Genomic DNA, 23474 nt, shown 5'->3' with positions numbered 1-23474 from the left:
CTCTGCTGGTGATAATAAATAATTTTTGATTTATTCTACCTCAGACGTTCTGGGAAATAAATTTGCAGCGCGGCCAATGTACTGTTCTCCACACACAAGGACCATCTGGCTAACCCAGTAGCACAGGTGACATCTGGAAGTGGTGCAAGCCCTGCCCTCCCCCATTTCTCAAGACCAGCCCTCCGTTCAATGATTTAGTAACTGTACATATCGACCACAAAATTTATTAAATATAACTAGGCAAAAGGCACAACAAACTGCATTATTCAAGTATTTGCATAGATGCACAGAGATCATATTGTAAACCTGCGAGACATAAAATGGTGACGCATGATGCAGAGGCTCTACCATAATAATAATAATTAAGAATAATAATTAATAAACACTGAGTGCAGCCCTGTGTGTGTTTACTTGGAAGTAGGTCCCACTGAATTCACAAGGCCTTACTCCTTGGTAAGTGAGCATAGGACTGCAACCACAATGTTCTTCTCCCAATCTATCCTTTCAACATACACACGAAAGTACAAAACGATTTCCGATGCACTCATCAACCTTGTTTGAAGCAGGGGTGCCAGTTCCCAAACCTGTCTATTTAAAAACACATTGTAAGGAAGAAGTTCAGCAAAACTGGGCTGTCTCCATGGGGCAGCATCTGCATGCCACCATCTCTCTACCCTGCCATCTCTTGTAGCACCCAAGGAAACTTTACCTTTACACTACAGCAGGTGAGGACAGAGGGCCTACAGCCACATTTCGGCAGCATTAGGGAGGGGAAAGCAGAGTGCTGGTCTCTTTGCTGTGGAGATTTTAAAAGTAAGCCTGGATTGACATTTGGCAATGCTTGAGGAAGATAACCTTCCAGCTCTGAATAATCCCCCCCCCCCTTGAAATTGTAGCGAGTTGATCTTCGAAGTATTCTGAGATGGCATAAGCCAAGACCTAGCAAAGCCATTGGCTTCAGGGAGGTACTAAGTTAGCAGAACAAATCTGTTTTGTCTTCACCTGTGACAGTTCTGAACGGAAGATTACTGAGTGCCTGAGACTTAACCTGAAAAGACAGAGACCAGGATGCTGTTATGTTTTCTGAGACGCACACCTTCTGTCTTGAAATGGCTGCTGGCATGTGTTTAAAGCACACTAGTATGTGTACAACCATTCATTTGGGATATTTGAAACTAGACTAAAAATGTTTTGGAGCGTTAATTGTATTTCCAGTGACCGTTCTTTGTGGCACCAGTTCTGTGCTAGAACTGGAAGAATTTAATGAGCACAACCTGAGGATTTGGGGGGGAAATGCAGTGCTCAAAACCACTTGTGCATTGTTATTGATAATGCAGCAGACAGCATAAACCACTTATTCTGTAACATGAGAGCAATGTAGGTACATGCATAGTTAAGATACCACTTAATTATTGCACTGTGCACAACTTGGGAAAATTTCTAGGAAACCTTGTTTTGCGTACTCAAGCTGAGTTTTGGACTGTTGAAATAGTGTTTTGGGCCTACAATTGTTTAGGCTCATCTAGAAAAATGACAACTAAGCCCAAAGGGCCTTTTTTTTTTAAAGAAACAAAACCGAAAACACCAGTTTGTACTGCTGCCAAAAAAACAGAAAGTCTCTGCATAAACAGCACCTAGATCCATTTCTAAGACTGGCTATGGCAGTTTTGATTCAAGTTTCCTAACAATTCATGGTATTAGACAAAACAGTTCCTCATTTTTAGCACCAGCATATTTGCAAAGCCAACTGAAAAAATATCACCGGGCAACAAAAGCACCAAAAACACCTAAAACCTGAGAAAACATTCATAAAGCTTCAGACAGGTAACAATGTTGCAGCTGCATATTTGGAAGTTGAGGTTATTTATGCACTATGGTATCCAGTTACAGTATTAAAATAGCTGGGGTTTAATCAGCTACCCAATGGTAAAAGCACCATTAGTTAATTTTTCTGTTTAGCCAGCTGAACTGTGTTAAGACACCCAATTAGGTGCCTACAGGTGAATTGGAATACAGAGGCTAGAAAGAAGGCACACAGCCTATGATTTTTTGTTGAATCAAGTGAGATGCAGCAAACCACTGTAATAATAGGAAAAGAGTATTAGGATTATAGCACCTGTAGTACCTTGTCCAAGGCTTGATCACATTGTAAATTTGCCATTGGTAATCCATTTTACACCAGCCCCAAATTGGAAAGATGCAAAGGGAATTCCAATTACACCGAGATTTAACCAAGGGTTATTTCCAAATTACTCAATGTTGGTTTCGATCAGCCTTCTCAAGCCTGGTGCACCCAGGATGTTTTGGACCTTAACTCCCAAACAACCCTAGTTAGAACTCCTATCGTTGGAGTCCAAAACATCAGGGGGCACCAGGTTGGGGAAGGCTGGCTTGTATTAATTTATTGCATTCAATAAATTAATTGCATTCAACCCTGCCCATCAGCTATAGGCTTCAAAGCCTTAGCTTGATAGTGTTGAGTGTAAACTCTCAACCAAGATTATCACATCAGGAGAGGATAACTATCCTCAGGTAAATTAGTGGCGCCAATTTCCTGAGTGAGCTAGCCCAATCCATAAATAGACAAAAACTAAGCTGAGTTACTTGATTATATGAACAAGATGTAGCACGCGAAAACAGATAACTAACTGCAATTAATACTAGGAAACTCTTAAAATGCCTTGCTAATATTTGGTTGATTGGTAGAGTACATTTCTTTTGGGGTGTCATGGGAACAGTGTGCCACCACACAAAACCCGCCTTGCATTCTGTGCAGCTGGGCAGAACCTATAATTAAGATGCCGCATGCAAACAGGTTGATGGCGGTTGAGAGCAGAGGAAGGACTCACCATAGTTATGCCACCAACACTTTCAAACCTTGAACGTAATGACCAGAAAAGCTTTGGGCTAAGAAGGTGAGAGGGCAAAGGTAAAGCACTGAACCCTGGGAGATTCCTTAAAAGAGGGAATAAATATAGTCAGTACGTAGCAAAATTCCACAAGCTCAGACTACGTCTCCATACAGTACTTTGGAGGAGATGAAGTCATTACAGGGGCACCACAACACTCTCTTCCCCATAGGATTGTCTGTGGTTGTAACAAAGCTGGAAAAGCTGAGAAGGATGCGGTGGCTCAGTGTTGACTAAAATACATTTGTCTTCTGTTGAGGCGATAATGAATTGCTGGGAGAAATAGAGGCTTCTCCCACTTCCGTTCCAGCACATTGCATATTGCACTATAACACACCAGTGCTATTTTAAACAAGTAACTCCTGTAATGAACAAATATCCAAAAGGCAAAGCAGGTCACGTTAACCTTGGCATGCATGGATAGAATCCCCACAGACGTCCAAGGGTGTGTCATCGACCTGTGCCAAGGTTGCTAGAACCGGACCTGAAATTGGTCTCGGCTAGTCATACAAGGCTGGGGGGTGGGGAGGAAGTTGAGATTTGCACATGCCCAGCATGTCTTCTTCCTGGAAACAAAGCCCGTGGGAAATCCCAGGTCAAGGAAGGAGGAACCGGTGTGGAGTTCAGAGTTGCAAGATGACCTTCAATGTCTAAATTTCAGGGTATTCACAGCTTCAGCATTCTTCATGACTGAATTCTAGGAAAGGGAAAATGACTGTGAGTTCAATGGATGCTAATTTAGGTAAGAGAAGCAAGAGAAAAACAGCACCTCTAAAATGGAAATACTTCAGTCTCTTGTAACTGTTCTCACTTCACAGTTATAGACCAATTCGATGTGTGTTTATTCAGAAATAAGGCCCACTGAATGTAATAGGACAGTCATCCCCAAACTTGGCCCTCCAGCTGTTTTGGGACAATAACTTCCATCATTCCTAGCTAACAGGACCAGTGGTCAGGGATGATGGGAACTGTAGTCCCAAAACAGCTGGCAGGCCAAGTTTGGGGATGCCTGTAATAGGACTTGCTGCTAACTATAGTATCTCAGCTTTAATTATATATACAGTGGTACCTCGGTTTACGAACTTAAGCCATTCTTAAACTGAGGCAAGTTTTCCTTAATGAGGCCTCCCACTGCCGGTGCCCTTCCACCGTTTGGATTCCGTTCATAGACCGAGGTAAAGTTCACTAACCGGAACACTACTTCTGGTTTTGTGGAGTTCATATACTGAGTTCATAAACAGGGCTGTTCTTAAACCAAGGTGCCACTGTAGTTTTATGAGTTCTGTGTTACAAGCTGGGGGCTGTAGAAGGAGAGGATGGAGGAAGCCTACTCACATTGGATTCTTCTTTCTAAAGCACCCACCCAAAAAACCTTTTTGTAAATGCCTTTGTATATGACAGAAGCAGTCAAATGTAGCTGCTCTCTGCCCCTCAAAGAAAAATGGTACTGGCCCAGATTGACAATCCCCAACATCTCATAGTCAGCTGACAAGGCCACAGATTGAAGACCTGACACTGAACGCGGTGGAGTTCTGGCCTGAAGTATATTGCTACATAGCCCTTGGGCAATAATAGCATCTGTTGTCCTTTATATGCCTCACCTCCTGACGTACTCTCGTATTCCTTGCAGCAGTGTAGGAGGGTGGTACTGCTGGATTGATCCTGGGAAACCCAGCTCTGTTGCTGGCAGGAACTGGATTAGCAGGAAGAGCTTTCTGAGGTGGTCGTGGTCTGGAAGAATCCTGGGACAAGAAAGTAAGATCTAGCAGGGATCTTCTTAAAAAAAAACCAACAACCTTCCAACTATCCAGTTGCCAGGATGGGCAAAACTCTGTGTTATCTCTATTCCCTGCTTTATGATCTACAGAAATGTTAGGCACCAGGAAAATAGAGCAGTGCATTTTTATTCTTCAGAAATGCATGTAATAAGGCAAAAGTCCAGATTTCCTTTTCAGAAAAGAAAAATATGGCCTTAATTCATTTGCATGTGAAAACACATGCAAAAGTTTGGGCCTGAGCTCATATGAAGCACAGCCAACTGGCAACAGGATGTATGCCAATATAGTTATACCTGTGTTTTTTCAGTGTTGATATACACAGTTGGTGGGGAGGGGCAATACCTGTCCTGCTTCTACCAAATGCATTTTTCCATGCTGAAGCATAATTAACTATTCTAAAGTTTTATTAGCCCTCATTTACTAATATGTACCAATAGTAAGGCCAAAATCAGCTCTTAGGCACCATTAACTCACATATTCACTCTATTTTAGCAAGCCTTGGGAACAAGTTATTTCCACGGGTCTAAAGATATCAATCTGTATAAAAATACTCACCTGAGAAATAATGACTTTTGGTGCTGGTGGCGCTGGCCTGCTTGGAGGAGTTCGCTTGGGGAAATTATTTGCCTCACTCTGATACCCGAGAAAGGGAGGTTTCTTTGTGTTAGCTGGGAGTGCAGGTGGTGGTGGTGGTGGTGGTGGTGGTGGTTGCGCATGAATTTTGAGCTCTGGAGGTGGTTCACAGTAGAGCACTTCAGGCTTTGCAGGGATATTCTGTATGCCAATAGCCTGCATGCAATCACACAAAAAGCAGGTGATCTTTCTAAAATCACTCCTGCATTTACATTGTCTAGGTTTACTCCTGCTGAGACACTTCAGATGACCCAATATGAATAGATTTATTAACCAACCACAGAATCTCAGTGCTGCTTACAAACACCATGCATTTAAAGCATCCCCCAAGAATCCTGGAAACTATAGTACGTTAAGGGTGCTGGGAATTGTAGCCCTGTGGTGGGTAAACTGCAGTGCCCAGGAATCTTGTGTGTGTGTGTGTGTGTGTGTGTGTGTGTGTGTGTGTGTGTGTGTGTTCTTTAAAAGTACACAAAGTCCTGGTCCCATATACATTTTGTTCCCTGAGCACTCCTTGTGTTTATTTATGAATTTTTGCAATTTCTCTCCCACTACTTGGCTCCATTAAAGCCCTTAGGGTGAGTTACATCTAATATAAACAATACAAATGAATTATTTAAAACATTGACATTAATACATTCATGCTGGATCAAATGCTTGCAGGCAATCATTTACCGTGAGAAAAGGTGCTCACGAGAGCCCAAAGAGGTTCCCTAAACAATCACTTTCATCTTGTGTCTCTAGGATGTAGCAAGAGAAGCAGCTTTGCAGTTCCAGCATATTGATTGATTGATTGATTGATTGATTGATTGATTGATTGACTGGATCATGTGTTTTATAACGCATGGGAATTATCAGCTTGGATCAATACTGGGTTAGCAATACAGTGGTACCTTGGTTCTCAAACTTTATCCATTCCAGGAATCTGTTTGACTCCCAGAACTGTTCGAAAACCAAGGTGCGGCTTCCAATTGGCTGTAGGAACTTCCTGCACTGAAGCAGAAGCCATGTCGGATGTTTGGCTTCCGAAAAACATTTGCAAACTGGTACCCTTACTTCCAGGTTTGCGGCGTTCGGGAGCCAATTTGTTTGTCAACTAAGCTGTTCGAGAACCAAGGTTCTACTGTATAGAGAAGATCAGGTGTTATTCAACATGGCAGCTGTAAGTAGTTTCAGCTTTCAGGTACCTTTCTCTGTTCCTGGGGGGTTTTCAGCTTGAAGGCTGGGTTGGCATGCCCAGTCACACCACTCTGAATGGGAGGAGCGGTACTGCTTGGGGAAAACAACAGGAAACAAATATTACAAGGAAGCTGCCTCTCATGGTATAACCATGGTATTTAACCATTTCATGTAGCTGAGTCAGAATCATGTATCAAAAACAACAAACCCAAATAATCTAATTTAGGATAGAATGGGAGCCAGACTGAGGTGTCTGGTTCCCATTCTATCCTAATTTAGATTATTGGAACAACGTTTTTGCAAGAGGCCAATATATATTGTAAGTTGATTTGAGTTTATTTTTTGTAAGTTAAAAAAGGAGACTAAGAAGTGAATATAATTATAAATAACAATTATAATAATCTGGCCAACTCAACTGTAATAATCCAGGCTCATTTACTGGCAGCGAGTACTGTTGATAAACTAAATTTTGCAGCAGGAAGTCTCTGCATGATGAACACTAAATGGGCTAAATGTCTGAGGTGGGAAGTAATTGGAATTTCATAAAAGAAGAAAGGAACTAGTTTAAACATCTTCCCTTTTCAGTATATATATCTTTGTTGTTGCATATGCAAGAAATACATTTGTTTATCAGTCTATCCGTATCCTGGTCTTTCTCCAAGGTGCATGGTGCGCAAGGCAACTTGCACATGCAATCCCAGACTTCTTTATCCCGGCATGAGAAATGGAAACACATCTGTTGCTGTCATACTATAAATATTCACCTGAACTGCTGCATTTTCTTTGGAGGAATGAAAGCCTGCTTTAGTGGCACAAGCCTGGCTCTCCATTTATAGCAGCAAAAAGCAACTCCAATTGCAATCAAAAGCAAGATGGAAAGGACTCCTATTATGATTGGGAAAGGACCTAACAGGGGGGGAAATAGACATATCAATATTGTTATAAGTCCTCCTTTCACATTATTTCCACCCCCACCCCCACCCCATACCTTGGTGACCAGTGAGAGGAAGAGGGAATTTCAGTAAGTTCTACTTATGTCATAATGTTGCCCAGGAACTTGCTATGCCCAGATGCCAGATGCCACAAGTCAAGGTAGGTTAGGAGTTACAGGACCACAGACAGCTCCAAGAGAGCAACTTGCCCCAACCAGGTTGAGCGCAGACCCAGGCTTTAAACCTCTACTCCCATACCACCCCTTCCAGGCTCTACCCCCTGTGGATTATTAAAAGGCCAACCCTTTGGCCTGAAGGTGGGCACTCCTCCCCATTCCATAGCCTCATGCCAGGTGTGTGCTCCGTGCACTGCTGGATGGGTAAGATACTGTAGGATGCATTTGGTTCCTACAGATTCAGGGAAAGGTCCTGTGAGGGTCTCAGCACTGGCCCTACAAGCCCTGGTGACTTGGGAGCTTGTTCTATTGGCTCCTGTCTGTCAGCCTTAGACTCAACAGTGTCCCAATCTCCAGCAGCTGGTCTAGTTCCTTAGTTGGAGTCTCTGGGCCATAGCTCAGTGGTACAGCACGTGCCTTGCAAACAGAAGGTTCCAGGTTCAATCCCTGGCATCTCCAGGTAGATCTGGGATAGACTTCTTCCTCACATCCTGGATAGCTGCTGCTGGTCTGTGTAGCGGACCAGCAGCAACTATCCAGGATGTGAGGCCCCAGATGCTGTTGGACTACAATTCCCATCATCCATAGCTAGCAAGGATGATGGTAGTTGTAGTCCAAGAACATATGGAGACCCAAGGTTGAGAAAGGCTGGTGTAGACAATACTGTGCTAGAGGGACCAATGTTCTGACTCATTATAAGGCAGTTTTCTATAGCTGCTAGAATCTGGAGTTATGACAAAAATCTGCCTGCCAAATTCCATCGCCCATTCAGCTATATAGGTACAGGTTCCCTTGCCCTCTATTGTATCTAGTTACCTTAATTCCCTCCCACTCCCTTCAGATTTCCTTAATTTCCCCAAATAACATAAGTCGCACCCACTTTTTTGAGGCATGGGCCCACTGTCCAGGCTTCCTCCATTCCCAGGTTTATTGCAAAATGGAGGTGCCCATCCACTGAAACAATGGCAGTTCTGGTTGTTGTTGCAAATCTGTAGAGAGAACAATGAGGAAATTTGACATTACCCTTTCCTTGTTAGCAGAAACATCACACACTATGATCATTCCAATCCAAAAGCACAGCAAGGTGGATTTGTAAGGAGCACTTGTGCCTTCTGTTGACAACTGTTAGGGCTCAACAACACTACATCTATATGAAGAATGTCTCATCTCCCCCATCCCCACCCCTCAAAAGTCATGTCTAATACCACCCAGCCTTCCTAAGAATTGCAATGGAAATTCCTATCATTTCTACCAACCAAGTTCCAATGGATATGTTTTCACCCTTCAAAAGTATACTGGGATATATGCACATTCCCGAAATGGGACCAAACTGACTTTCCACTATTTTTAACCTCCCAGCAAATGTTTCCCGTAACATTGTCTGGCCCTGATGGGTGTGGATAGCTTCTTCTCAAAAACTGCAACATGGCTTAAGAACAGCTAGCACATCGAACACATGCTATTCAAAGTCTACATAACACTCAACAGTCCTCCTATGCCAAACAAATCCATGAAGACCTCAATTAGACATCTATGTTTGAAAGCCCATCCATAAATGCATGCAGTTGCACAGGAAGCCATTCTAGCAGGCCACAGGGCAGAGCAGCTAGCATGGTGCCCTCCAGATGTTCTGGAATAACACTAGCTATGGAGGAGGAATCAGTTTTCAGAGGATTTATAAACCAATTTTACTTTTTTTGAGGTGGGCCAGGGTCTGAACCAGTTGAGCTTTGCTCACATCAGTTTATTTATGCAGGGGTTATGTCCTGAGGCACTGCATGTATCAGTGAAATCAATATATTTCCTCCTACAGATAGAAATAGAAATCACTAGTTGAATGGGAAAGTAGCACAGAGTTTTGTATTAAGAAGGCAGAAACCAAGATACCTACTCCATGGCCATTGCACTTCTTCCCACAGTCTCCAGTGTCAAAGAAGGAGGTGTTTCTACAGCGCCCCTCAAAGCAAATCTGTAGGAGGAAGACAGGCATTCAGGATAAAACTGAAGCAGCACTATGAAATGTATTCCTAGGCTGGGAGATAATCAAAACTGCATCCATTCCTTCACCCCACAGAGAATACTGCTGCTCTTGGTAGCTGCTGGAGTGGTGGAACAAACAGAAGTCAAAAGGTGGTGGAAGAATGGCAAAAGCCAATTATTATTGTTCTGTGGTTCCCCTCCACAGCTTGCTGATCTGCTGACATGAGGTTGAACAAGAATTATTTTGCTTTCACAGATCTGTAGTGTTCCACCCAACATTTGATGTGGTGGAGCTGGTGAAACGCAACCAGCCTCAAGCCTCACAGTATTCCCTTGTATTGAGCACAGTTCTCAGAAGGGATCAAATTTGGGGGTTGGGAACATTCCCTCCCACATGGAGCTGCTTTCCAAGAAGCACATGACAATGAGCACACTCATTGTCATGGACTGGTTGGATGGCAGGAGACACAAGCTGGGGAACCCCCAAGGGAAGAAGACTCAGAGCCAGGAGGAGTGGTGGTGGGACGACAATGGGTCGTCCGAGGGAGAAGAGGGAGTAGATTGGGAGGAGGAAGTGTCAGAAGCTGAAGTGGCAACAGGATTTAGTGAGCAGGGAGAGCATGGGGCAGAGCGCAGTCCAGAATCAGAGGCAGAAGAGGGAGGGGGGCATGGGACAGAGATGAAGTAGGCTGCTGAAGAAGCCAGGGAGTCCCCCACTCCTACTATGACCAGCTCCGTGTCCTTCCTGGTCTCCCAGAACATGCAGAGAAATTAGGAGGACAGAGCAATGAGAGACAAGACAACAGAGCCTTAGGCTGCTGAGGGAAAGAAGTTGAAGAGGAACCTTACAGAGTGGTGGGAAAGTGGCGACCTTCAGTCCTTGCAACTGCCTCACTGGGGCAAGACCTACTGGGAAGAGTTGCTGTGATCACTAGGCCTGTGCTATTTTGGTTTCTTTGAATAAAGAGCTAACTTCACTGGCCCTGGTTTTTTTTCTTCTGACCTACTCCTGGCTCTGGTTCCTGACATTCATTTCTGAAGAGAGTTCTACTGGTTGTTTTTCTTTTTCAAAGCTGTATCAAACCTCTGAAAAAGTGGTGCCACTCAGGTGCTTTGAAAACAAAACAAACTGAGCTCTCTTCATAGCGCACGGTTGGAAAAGGGGCCAGAGCATTGTAGGCAACCTGCACTTACATGACTGTCACCACACTTCGTTCCTGCCATCACAAGGCCCGGGTCTAACATGTCACCTTCGTCTTCATTTCGGTATACATGAGTTCCACGACAGAATATGTTCCTTCCGTCTAATGTGATAGTCGTGTCAATTGCAACAGCATTGGACTCCAAAGGCTTGGAAGCAGAACTTTGGCACTGTATCTTGCCACACTTAGCATCTCTGGAAAGTGAAAATAGTGCATGAGAACCTGAGCATTCTGGCTAAAGTGTCAGCTTTTCTTCACATTCAAGAAACTATCATTTCCATCCTACAAAATGAGCAAATTTGAGACAGAGAACTTTCTATGGGTCCAGGAGCTAATGTTCCTTAGGCATAACTAATGGTGTGTTTGCATCAACTTTTCCCTGGATTTTTTCTTGGGATCGCCCTCAAAGGAGTCAATGCTTAGAGTCAGGCTTGGTTTTGAGAAACAAAGTTTCTCATTAGAGTTTCTCATGAGGGATCACCTAAGCCTCCTCCTTAAAAGATTGGTGGCAACCCATCAATAAGTAGTACCTGAGGTGGCGAGCTGGGCCTCTTTTCTAAGTAGCAGATTTGTTCACAAATGAGCACCTCACACAGTTCATTTCACACAGTAGGTTGGGGGCTTACTCACAAGTCATGCTGCTTTTCTTTTCAGATGCAAACCACACACTCAGAAAAGCCAGCGGAAGGATATTTTGAAAAAGTATGACCCAAAAGAATGGTTTACGTTCACATGGCATGAACATTCACTAAAATATAAGCAACTGAATATTGCTAACAAAATTCCTAAGAAACCAGAAGTCATCTTCAGCCAGTTACAATAGAAAACTGGTTATTTTTAAGCCTTTAACCTGTAAGGACACCAATCCCACCCAGAATAGTTGGATCTGCTTTCTACCTTAAGTTGCACTTCCTGTATCGGCCATTGATATCCTTCCCACAGTTCCCATAGGAATCGCCAGCAGCATTAACCCTCTCAAAGCAGATGTCAGGTGCTGGCCTTGCTCCTGCATGGAAGAGATTCATGTAACTGCTTTCTGTGGAAGATAGTAGCTTACCCAAATCTGCCAACCACCGACTTTCTACCATGGCAGTAGATGTGAACTCTCTACTGTCGTTTTCAGGTGAAAAGAACAAAAAAACCAATAGCAACACTAAGAGACCGAGGCATACAAGATAAGTCATCAATATCACTCCCCCTGTGGCTCAGACTAGCATAGCATTTCTCAAACTTGGGTCTCCAGCTGTTGTGGAACTACTACTCCCTTCATCCCTGACCACCGATCCTGCTAGCTAGGCATGATGGGAGTTGTAGTCCAACAACAGCTGAGGACCCAAGTTTGAGAAAAACTGGTTAGCATGACAGCGGATTGCTACAAACAGTGGAAATGTAAGATATGTGTAATGTGCTCAACACGTAGCTTACGAAGCAACTTTTCTTGGTATGTGGAATCATGAGAATTCCATACTCCTTCTAAAGAAGGGTTTTTTGTTCTGCATGGTTGTGAAGAAAGTTAAAAAAGCTATTCCCCACCATTCAAAATATCATAGGCAAGAAATAGGAAAGTGGGGGCCGAGATTAAATTGTTTGCTAAAACCATATTTATTTAAAAGGCAATGTCTTCCATAATTTTTAGAGACCAGGAGATTCAATATTTGACAACCTGGATAGAAAATTACTGGTAGAGTAAAAGGAATAGTTTTCCTCGTTCCATTTGGTTGGACTGCTACCAGCCACAATAAAGGTATGGACCCAATAGGTTGATCATATTCAACAGGGGACAAGGGCTGTGTAGCAGAAGGGATTTTAGCATATGCAATTTCCCTTGAACCTACTGCACTGTGATAGGAGAAGCTGCTCCTGCTAAAATTCATTCTACTTAACTATTAAGAGCACCACAAGTCATGGTTGCATCTGGTCACAGTATCTGGTAGCAGACTCAATGGATGTAAAGTCCATTCCCCAATCTATCATTTTCCCTGCTCCTCTGTCCTAGTACAGCTCCATCCCTCAAGCTCAGGATATCAGCAGGGGAACAATTTGCTCCTTCCCTTCCCTAGACCCCATGCTGTTTGAAAAGCCCCCCACCCCATTTAGTCACATGTCCTTCCTTACCATATCCCCAGAGCTGCAAGCACTGCTGTTCGTACGTGAGGCACATTCCGCTGTAGCAATACGCCCTGCCATTCGCGCAAGGAGTGCCATCCAGTTGGTAGAAGTTTGCAGGGCAGAACGGGGATTTGCCTGTACAGTATTCTGGCAGGTCACAAGGTCTGGCTTGTTCCCGGCAAAGAGTCCCCGGTGAAATCAACTAAAGAAAGAGGAAACAATTAAAAGAGTTGCTCCAGGGTAAAACTCAGGTAAGCACACCTGGTGACTTAAGTGAACAGGTTCATCTTTCTGCCTGTAGGTTTCCCACATCTTCTAAAATGTTCATGATTTTATAGAATACCAGTTTGAATAGGTATGCATTGGTGTACCTATTCCATCAATCCGGCAGTCCCTCAACCTTGTGGGCACAGAAGAAGAAGAAGAAGAAGAGTTTGGATTTGATATCCCGCCTTTCACTCCCCTTCAGGAGTCTCAAAGCGGCTAACAATCTCCTTTCCCTTCCTCCCCCACAACAAACACTCTGTGAGGTGAGTGGGGCTGAGAGACTTCAAAGAAGTGTGACTGGCCCAAGGTCACCCAGCAGCTGCATGTGGAGGAGCGGAGACGCGAACCCGGTTACCCAGATTACGTGACTACCGCTCTTAACCACTACACCACACTGGCTCTCACCACACTGTATTGGTCAGCAGCAGCAGTGACATGAGGGTGGCTTCTGGACATTGCCCCACCCTGCTCAGATGCTACACCCTTGTTTGTCCTTAATGTCATAGGTTCGATCCCCAACATCTCCATTTTTTAAAAGATCTCACTCAGACAGCAGTGCTGGTAAAGGCCACTGAGGAGCTTCTGTTACTAGCCAGAGTAGACAGCACCAGGTTAGATGGGAAGGGCAGGGAGCAGCCTATGTCTGTGTTCTGCACGGTGCCTGGAATATACTGCTGGCACAACATAAAGTTTCAGCGCAATGACAGGGCGGAAGAGAAGTATCCGTGCTCACACAAAACACAATGAATCTTGTGTGCAGAACTCTGAAGGACTAACAGCTGCTTCTCACCATCATCAGGGCTACGGTGACTGCTTTAAAGTGCAGTGATTGTCAGCCTTGTAGGCAGCTGACACCATGTAGAGCAGGTGTAGGGAACCTTTGGCATTCCAGATGCTGATGGATTCCAACTCCCATCATCCCTGGCCATGCTGGCTGTGGCTGATGGGAGTTGTAGTTCAGCAACATCTGGAAGACAAAGAATTCCCTGAAACTGATGGAGAGGATTAAAATGTTGCAGTTGTCTGCAAAAAGATGGAACTTGCTTGGAGAACGACTGGACCTGATAAATTGGCCACAAACAGAGCCAACATGTGCAATGGTGATGATGATGATGATGTGCCGCCCATCTGACTGGGTTGCACCAGGCACCTGATTCTAATGGAAGTTGGCATTTGGAGAGGAGCATGGAAGCAGTTAACATACCAAGACTGTTTTAACTACACTTGCCTAGGAAAACTGAGACGTAAAATGAGACACAGGCATCTGCACCCCACCCGAGCCTACCGCTACAGTTTTATCAGTCAGTTGGCTGGCAAAGGAATTTGGGTAGTGTAAAGCAGAACAGAAAGCTATTAAGTGAGATACAAGGCAGTTTAATCCCCCTGGAAAACAGCCTCTGTGTGCCCAAGTACATGTTTTGTCTCCCTAGCATTGAGGCGCCCGCAGCGCAGAAAAAGAAATATCAATAACTGGTAATAGAATCGAGCAGGGAGGCCCCACACCAGCCAGTTGCCTGCTTTGAAAGACAAGCCATCCACTTGCAGTTGCTATTTCCCATAATCACAAGGCGGCACCAGTATAAGCCAAAACAGCTGGCGGGGTGGGGGCTGGGGGCTGGGGCTGAGGAGTAGGTTTCCCACAAGCCAAGAAAATAGGTGGCTTTTTCACAGTCTGGCCTAGGCACACAGACACTTGTAGATTTCTGTCCAGCAGTAACAGAAGGCATTTCAATAAAAATCCAGCCTGATGCTAGCAAAATACACTTGTGGCATTGTCAAAAGTGAGCAGTTTGTGCATATTTAAATGACCAGGTCTCCCCTGCAGTGACTGCAAAAGTGGGGCTTGATCACTTGGTTTGCTGTTTCTGTGTTTACTATAAGGAAAGCCACATATTTTAACCCCTGTGCCCAGTTTACCATTGAAAGTGCTATGCATGTGTTCTTCCATTTAAAGTGGAGTACTTTTTTACCTGGGTTTCCTAAAAGAAGTGTGTATCTAACATGCAAACCAGCCCCAGACAGAACAAGGTCACAGTCTCCCTCCCTCTCCTTCTCAGTTATTGTCCTATAAACAGAAAAGCAAACCTTTATTTGTTGTGCTGTACAGAGAGGAACCAAGTAACCCCACCTTGCAGAGGTGACAGCAAGTTCCATGGGCACACTCAGCACCAGGCTTCAGAGAGCAATTAGAGGCATTGCAACAAGGATTATTACATTCCTAAGGGAGAGGAGGAAGAAACAAGACACGTGCTGTGTTTACAGGGCAGACAAAAAAACACCAGGGAGGATTGGGCTGCTTTCCAGGGCAGGTTGTAAGGTTGTAACTACATGTGCAATTGGTCTTTAAACCACACACACAACAATTAATCTGGACACAGATAGGTAGCCGTGTTGGTCTGCCATAGTCAAAATAAAAAAAATTCCTTCCAGTAGCACCTTAAAGACCAACTAAGTTAGTTCTTGGTATGAGCTTTCTTCAGAAGAAGTGTGCATGCACACGAAAGCTCATACCAAGAACTAACTTAGTTGGTCTTTAAGGTGCTACTGGAAGGAATTTTTTTATTTTAATTAATCTGGAGTGAGCTCCAAGCACATTTCTAACTGTATCACTACCTCCATGATGTGCTTGGGAGCTGCCAGAATTATCAAACTGCAGCAATTCTCACATAAATTTGGATCAGAATGTTATCCTTATTATCATTGCCATTCATTTATTTCATTGCTGAATCGCTTCCCATGAGATTGTGCATCTAGTCTAGTTTTGTGCTTTTCTCACAAGAAAAATTGTCTTCCAGATGCCACAAGACTCTTGGTTCTTTAGTTGCAAAGGGGATTTGGAATTACAAACAGCGCAGTAATCATTCTATGGGGGTGGGAGTGGGACAGAGGCAGAACTATTCCAGGTTTACAGAGAATGTTTGTGTTGCTGATATGTCACTGTAACATAATTCCATTTTCTCTGCTTATGTTGAAGCCGATGTTTTAGTTTTTAAAAGTTGTTGTAACATGGATAAGAGAAAGTCGTGCCAGTGACCCCTTTGATCATGAAATAAGTCCAACGAGAGTTACCTCTTCTTCTCCACAATCACACTCCTCCCCTTCCTCCAGGTAGCCATTTCCGCATCTCTGTCCTCCGTATAAGGTCTTGGTATCTGGCATATTGTAAAGACACATCCCTCCACCAGACTGCAAGTACCTGTCCAGCTCCTTCATATTGCATCTGTTGAATACCCTGGGGAATGGGTCCCTGCAAGCAAGGAGGGCACATTGTTTTGAATGGATTGTGAAGGAATGCATTACAGTGACACAAGAAAATATTTTGTTACTAGAAACCACCAGAGAACAATGCTTCCTTTCCCTATCAGTATATTATTACTGTGTCAAGTGAAAGGCAGGCACAACAGAATTGCCCTTTTTGCGTTTAAGCAGGAATCCGTCCTGTACCAAATATTCGGGGGGCGGGGAGTGCTGTTTCATTTTATCACTGAACTTTAAGTGCTAGAGTGTTAGAACTTTCCTGACCTCTGAGAGAGTGAAAAACATGGTGGGTAGATTTATATTTGGGCTTGTTCACTGTTCCATCTGTCTTGTTGCTTTCCCCCAGAAAAACTGGCTCTTTAATGCTGAATCGGAGCAAACACCAATCAGGTTTTCCGTGGATTGATGTTTGTTCTGATTCAGCAGGAAAGTGGTGGGGCAAACAGAAAACCACTTTGGCTCATGGCTAGAAAGCACAGAGCAAGCAGAAAACCTCTCAGAAGTGTGGATGAGTCCTTGATCAAGTTATAATTCAGATTAAAGCTCCTTCCTCAAACCAGTTGCAAATAAAGGAAAGCACTCTTATGCAACCCAGTTCGTAGCATGTTTTTACCAAACAATGAGAAGAGCCACCTCACCCTGTCGCAGCAGCCATGATGCAACCTCCATCTCTAGCGCTGGCCATACAGCAGCCAGCCGCATCGTGGCTCATGCCAAAGTTATGGCCCATCTCATGGGCCATGGTGGCAGCAACTCCAATGGCATTTTCAGAGTGATCCTGCCCAGGCAAGGAATCAAAGGTGAGAGTCAGTATACCATGCAGCACATTATGAACAGTAATATGTATTATCTGGCTCAGGAGACGGGCCTGTCCATCAAAACGCCCAGTGTAGCATGGGTGGAAGATGCTCTCCTCTTCCTCAGCTGTGCAACATTCCTGGGAAGAACTACCCTCAGACTCAAGCCAGATATCAGGAACCTGTGCCCCTCCAGTTGCTGTTGGGACTCCCAACTCCCACCATTTCAGCATATCCTGGACAGGGATGACCGGAGTTGGCAGGGCAACATCCTTGGGAAGGGGGCAAACTGGAGGAACCATCCCAGGCTCCACACTCTGATAGGTACTAGGTACCAACAACCCTGCTGCCTTCCATCCACCCAGTGAGACTCTTCACCTCCTTCGTTCCTATAGCAAGGCAGGTTGGGAGCAGAGGGCCTTGGTGGCACTAAAGTGGCAGAAAAAGCAGGGGAATGTAAACCAGGGGGACAGAGGGGCAGCTGCTGCTGCAGCAGCAGAAGACAAAACAAGAAGTGAGGTGGGGAAAGGGGTGCCACTGCCATCACAATTAAGAGGATGGGCGGCATAAGCAGGGAGAAGATGAAGGAATTGTGGGTGAGGGGTGGGTGCAGACAATGTCATTTGCCACAAGCCCTCTTAGGGATGCCCTGAGAACTGGAGTCCAACAGCAGCTGGAAGATAACATGTGCCCCATATATGGTTTAAGCTAAGATCCCATGCATATCTACTCAGAAATAAATTTCACCGTGCTCAGTGGTACTCCCAGGTAAGTGTACATAAAACTGCAAATCTAGTTTACTGGGACGATGATCACAGGAATCTGTGATAGGGTCACATGTCATCTCAAGGAGTGCTCTTGGGGCAAGGGGTAGTCTCCTGAATTACCACCAAGCAATGTTAACTTGTGACCTAGCATTCTCTGGATGGTGGTTTCATCAGGCACAAAACAATACGGGAAGTATCCAGTGGAAGTGTGGGATGCTGTGCTGCTACTCATTTCACCAGATCTTGTGCACAGCAACTTCCTGGAGGGTTGTGTTCTTTCTCAAGTTTATGAAGCTTACCATATTCACTCCTCCAGACTGGTAGACAGAACACATGGCCATCAAGGGGGCTAAGCCAATTGTAGTACCGTGGAAGGACATCCCACTGAAACAGATTTGGAGAGACGTTGCAGAGAAGAGCTGCTTGTCAAAGTGCCCAGCATTCCATAGGAGTCTGTGCTGCCCTTTCTCCACTGCCATCACTGCAAGCAAACCTAGACAGGGCTGGGTGGCAGCGAGGTTGGGGCTGTGCAGTGCTCTGGTAGGGTCACCACATACAGTAGGTGTTCCCACTCTGCCCTGATCTCACTACCACCCTGCTATACCCCAGCACCGTTCCAAAAAGCAGCAATGATTCCAGTGGTTCATTAAACACTGCAAACATTAAAGGATTCACACAAACCACAGCCTTTTAAATTGGTTTTGGGAATGCAGTTACATTTTAGAGGCAAATCTGGAAATTAAGCCTAAGCTTGCAGCTTGCATTACAGACGCGGGTGGCACTGTGGGTTAAACCACAGAACCTAGGGCTTGCCGATCGGAAGGTCGGCGGTTCGAATCCCCGTGCCAGGGTGAGCTCCCGTTGCTCGGTCCCTGCTCCTGCCAACCTAGCAGTTCAAAAGAACATCAAAGTGCAAGTAGATAGGACTTCCGGGTTAGCGCGATCGGTCAATGGCGGATTCCCTCTGAGCTCCGGAGGGAATCGGCTCTACTGAGGACGGGTCCTGCCGCGGCGGCGACGCGGGGACCCTCAGAAACCACAGGCGCGCAAGCCTGTGGACTTGGTGACTCGGCGGGCACCATTTGAGCCCCCCCAACCCACAAAGAAGCCTTTTTAAAGGCTTTGGAGAGGGTGCGGAGAGCGGCGCGGTGCTGTGAGTAGACTGCTCACAGTGGAGTGAAGCCACGAGCCATGGCCGGACTACTACCCGTGAGTAGTAAGGAATTTGGATTTAAAAATCTCTTTTTTCGTGAATTTGGAACGATCGGGGGAGTGCTAAAAGGAAGTCCGCTCCCCCTTTCTGCAGATACTTAAAGCAAGAATTGGACAACTAAGGTGGACTACATATCTCTTCGTGAGTCAAAAGTTATTAATTTCACGATTGGCATTAGAAGCTTTGTGCTGGAGGATGAGAACGGAATTTTAGAAGTTGATGTGAAACCCCCCCCCCCGGATCCGGGAGCGATCCGTGAGTGAGGCTCTTGAGGAGACGCAAGGAGTTTGACAGCTGTCAAAGGAGCTGTCAAACGAGCTTTTAAAGCTAGAAAAATCGGTTATTTACTATCTTTGAGACTGAATGAGTTACATTTGATCTTAAGTTGTTGGAAACAAAGAAGAAATAAATAAATAAAGTTACTGACTGTTGGAGAAGGAATACTAAGTAACCAGAATCCCTCTAGGGGGGATTCTGAGACATTACAATGGCTGCAGATGGAAAATGACAAGCAGAGTTAGAAAAAATGTTCTTTCTCGTGGGAATGCTACAAGACCAGAACACAGCTATGGCTACAAAACTTGTGACCTTGAATGCTAAAGTAAATAATCCTGCTGACTGTGTTAAGGACTTGACAAAAAAACAACTCTGCAGCTGAATCAGAAGAGATATTTTCAGGACTAGAGGAGAGAGAAGGAGGAGCGGAAATATTGCTGGTGGAAAGGGCCAACCAGAAGCCTACAATTGTGGAATACAAAGAAAACAAGGAAATTGTGGATTACAAAGAAAATAAGATTTGGATTATGAGAATTTGGACTGAAATTGAGTATGAAGTAGGGAGTGATCCCTTTATGGGGGGATTGGAAGAATTACGGATGGCAAATTTGTTCAAGATGAAAGGGGAAGCCTTTGGGACATTTGGAACACTGGGACTTAAAAGAAGCAAGAAATACGATTGGGGCTCCCTTTTGGAATATGGAGGACTGGTTGGAAGAAACTTGCATCCTATTGGGAAAGAGCTCCTTCGAGACCCGATGACCAACATAAAGGACTACCAACAAAATCGGCGGAGAGGGACTGATGGGGACTTGAAGGCCTCGGACGTGAGAAATCCAGGCTAAGAACTGATATTGTGGACATCTTTTGGGGATCGAAACTGGGAAAGAGGGAGGGTGAGAGCTTCTGAATCCAAAAGGAGGAGAATTTTATGATATTTAACTTTAGTGTGTTTAGTAACTAATACTTAAAATTGGGAAATTTGTGGAAGGGAACTTAGGTCGACCTTAGGAAAAGATGTTAAGATTATAATTGATGTATAAGTTAAAATTGGTTAATTAAGAAGAACTAAGTTAAAAAAAGGACTATAATAATATTTTGAAGATGAAAGTAAGAACTTGCTGAGCCAACTATTGGAATTAGGATGTATGAAGGGGTGGCGCGGGGAAGTCAGAGAATGTGGTTAAGAAAGCAAGGATTTGAAACTATGCATGTTTGTCTTTGTCTTTGTGTGTTTGTGATGTCAATGTAAAATGTGAAAACCTAATAAAAATTTATTAAAAAAACAAAACAAAGTGCAAGTAGATAAATAGGTACTACTCTGGCGGGAAGGTAAACGGTGTTTCCGTGAGCTGCTCTGGTTTGCCAGAAGTGGCTTCGTCATGCTGGCCACATGACCCAGAAGCTGTCTGTGGACAAATGCCGGCTCCCTCGGACAGTAAAGCAAGATGAGCACCGCAACCCCAGAGTCGGTCATGACTGGACCTAATGGTCAGGGGTCCCTTTACCTTTACCTTGCAGCTTGCAAGGTAAGTCAATACGAACCAATGCAAATCTTCTACAGAAGGGGTTGGCAAGACATGAAAGTTGTTGCAGGTATTTTTGAAACAGGATCTGCATTTGGTCCTTTATACCAGGGAGGGGGGCACACAGCCAAAGTGTGACTAGTATCAACACAGTTCCATAGAACAGTACCAGTTCACATTTAGTAACTAGAGAACTTGGAGCAGCGGTCATATTATTCCTATAAAAACAACTTACGTGATTAGCTGGGCATTGTCGTGCTTTTTGTACATAAGCAGCTTACGCCTCCAAGCAAGAAAAGACCACAGGGTCGAATGTGGGTTCTCAGAGATGTCACACTTATTGTGGTCATTCCAAACCTCAAGCCCAACCAGAGCAACTCGTATGTTCAGAGATTTGTAAAACTAAGAGGTTGGAGAAAAGAAGAGCTGGAGTTAATCACATGCCTCTGTTTCTACCATATTATAGCTCCAATGTGAGTTACATCTTCCTAAAAGACAGTACACCGCATTCTTCCTTACCTAGCTCTCCTTGGGAAATAAATGTACATAAAACATGCAGCAAAAGTTGGAACTGAATTCTTTGTGATTCTTAAAGCTGTACTAGACATTGCATGCAAATGCTCAGAATTTGCCACTGATTGCTTAAATATTTGGAAAAGCAGTTGGGAGGAGAGGGGATGTAAAGAAAAAAACAGCATAGGGTTAGGTTCTTAATCTTTTCACATGCCAATCATTTTTCTCCTTCAAATGTCTCCTGCAGTGGCTTTCCCCCATACAACAAATTTGTCCTCTGAAATACACATTTGTATTATTATTATTATTATTATTATTATTATTATTATTATTATTATTTGATACACCAAAAAAGGGAAAAACAAAACAAGAACACAAACAAAACAGTAACAAAGACAATATTAATTACAAATCAATAAAGCAAAAAGTGCTCCTTAGACTATAGACCCAACCTCCCGTCCATTCCTTATTTCATTTATATATTATTTGTGGCCAATACACACTTTTATCTTAAATTAACTAATTATTGGTTTATCTTAAGTTTCATATCTTTCTTAAAGCTACTACTAAAATTATTCAAATACACATTTGGAACTTCACAGGAGAACAGCGACCTTGGGATGAAAGTTGGAATGATGGGAGGGGTGAAAGTTAACCCTTCCCCCCCACACACACCATTTTTTTTTAACAACAAATGAAACTCCCCAAACTCTTTTCTCATTTTTTAAAAAGCGAATATTCACTTATAAGCATGTAGTTAAGTCCTTAGCATTTGGCATCTTTCTTTGAAAAAATAAAAGCAGTTTTCTCATAAAACGTAGCTATTTGGTCTCACCTTATCTACATAATTGGCAGCCTCCAGTAACTTATTTTTGGTTGCTTGAAGATCATAATTATGCTTCTGAAACTGGGGAGGGAAAAGCATTTCAGAATTATTCCATAAAATATCACTGCCATTCCTAACTCTGTGAAATTTATTCCTTTGAGATTCTGACCCTGACTCACTAGGGGAGCTGCCTGTTTTTACTGCCCAACTACCAGGGATTTGAAACTCGCATTTCAATTTATCCCACGAACATTTACAAGCTTTAATAATTTCCTTGGACTCTGCGCTTCCAGAAAACACTTAAATAATTTTTTGAATTCTTTAGATAAAAAGTTCAGCATAGTCTTTATATGGTCAAATTTTTGGAGCACATTTCAGGCACCTTTGTGCATTTCAGGCACTGCTGTAATAATCTCTAATTTTAGAAATGGAAAGGGTGAACAGCCCTTATGGAGGTACACAGCCCTTATGATGTGGCTTACATAGCAACATCAGAATGGCACCGAAATCAAAACCAGCTCTTAGCACAGCAGAGCCTAGAAACTCTTCTGGTCACCCTGCCTGTCCTAGCAGAATTAGTGTCACCTCTCACCCCTGACAGATTAGTGGGGCTCATGAAAGTACAGTCCAGATGGCATAGATGCTAATGGTTTCTTGCTGCAGCTGACTGCCCACTAACCAGTGTTGAGTATTCCTCTGTATCAGGCTATTTGTAATTTTAAAAAGAGGACAATCTCTCTGTCCTACATGACCGAACACAGTTGTTACATTATCCTGAAATGCCACCTATAAGTTTTTGGCAGGATTAGTTGTATTCTCCTCATATGCACAGCATGCTATCTAGTAATTAGTGTTCTAATCCCTGTCCCTCAAGCTCTGCTGGTTGCATCACCCACACTAGCCTCGGGGCAACTTATCCCATCCAGATGTTTGCATAGCAACCTCCATAAATTGCCGTGCTGGTTTTTGCAGACACCGCAGAGCAGATGTAGCTTCTGCTTTGTGGTGTCTGCAAAAAAACGCCACCCAAAAATGGGTGTGATGTGCATGTCCCTTAAAATATTGTCTGTTAACTGAACATAGGTTGCTTGATCCAAGCAACGACCATTTGTGGGTCTGTTTTGTGAAATGGA

The 23474-nt window shown here is 43.9% G+C and overlaps 1 protein-coding gene across 1 annotated transcript in view; it reads right to left on the bottom strand.

Annotated features, from left to right (window-relative positions):
• Nucleotides 1-17: 17 nt before the first annotated feature.
• The window catches only part of ADAM19 (ADAM metallopeptidase domain 19), a 55317-nt gene continuing 31860 nt past the window's right edge, over nt 18-23474 (bottom strand). Inside the window, exons 8-23 of the mRNA XM_081181112.1 lie at nt 22351-22422; nt 21238-21404; nt 18287-18371; nt 17062-17201; nt 16235-16412; nt 15294-15383; nt 12905-13100; nt 11687-11795; nt 10782-10983; nt 9499-9576; nt 8488-8596; nt 7264-7405; nt 6508-6589; nt 5243-5476; nt 4511-4651; nt 18-3606 (exon numbers count right to left, since the gene is read on the bottom strand). Of these exons, the coding sequence (XP_081037238.1) occupies nt 3553-3606; nt 4511-4651; nt 5243-5476; nt 6508-6589; nt 7264-7405; nt 8488-8596; nt 9499-9576; nt 10782-10983; nt 11687-11795; nt 12905-13100; nt 15294-15383; nt 16235-16412; nt 17062-17201; nt 18287-18371; nt 21238-21404; nt 22351-22422 (2079 nt within the window). The 3' untranslated portion in view covers nt 18-3552. The remainder of the gene's footprint in view (nt 3607-4510; nt 4652-5242; nt 5477-6507; nt 6590-7263; nt 7406-8487; nt 8597-9498; nt 9577-10781; nt 10984-11686; nt 11796-12904; nt 13101-15293; nt 15384-16234; nt 16413-17061; nt 17202-18286; nt 18372-21237; nt 21405-22350; nt 22423-23474) is intronic.

This window comes from Podarcis bocagei (assembly GCF_964188305.1).
Source record: "Podarcis bocagei genome assembly, chromosome: 2".
Classification (NCBI taxonomy): Eukaryota; Metazoa; Chordata; class Lepidosauria; order Squamata; family Lacertidae; genus Podarcis; species Podarcis bocagei.
Note: the sequence above shows the minus strand (reverse complement) of the source record. Positions and strands in the feature narration are given on the sequence as shown.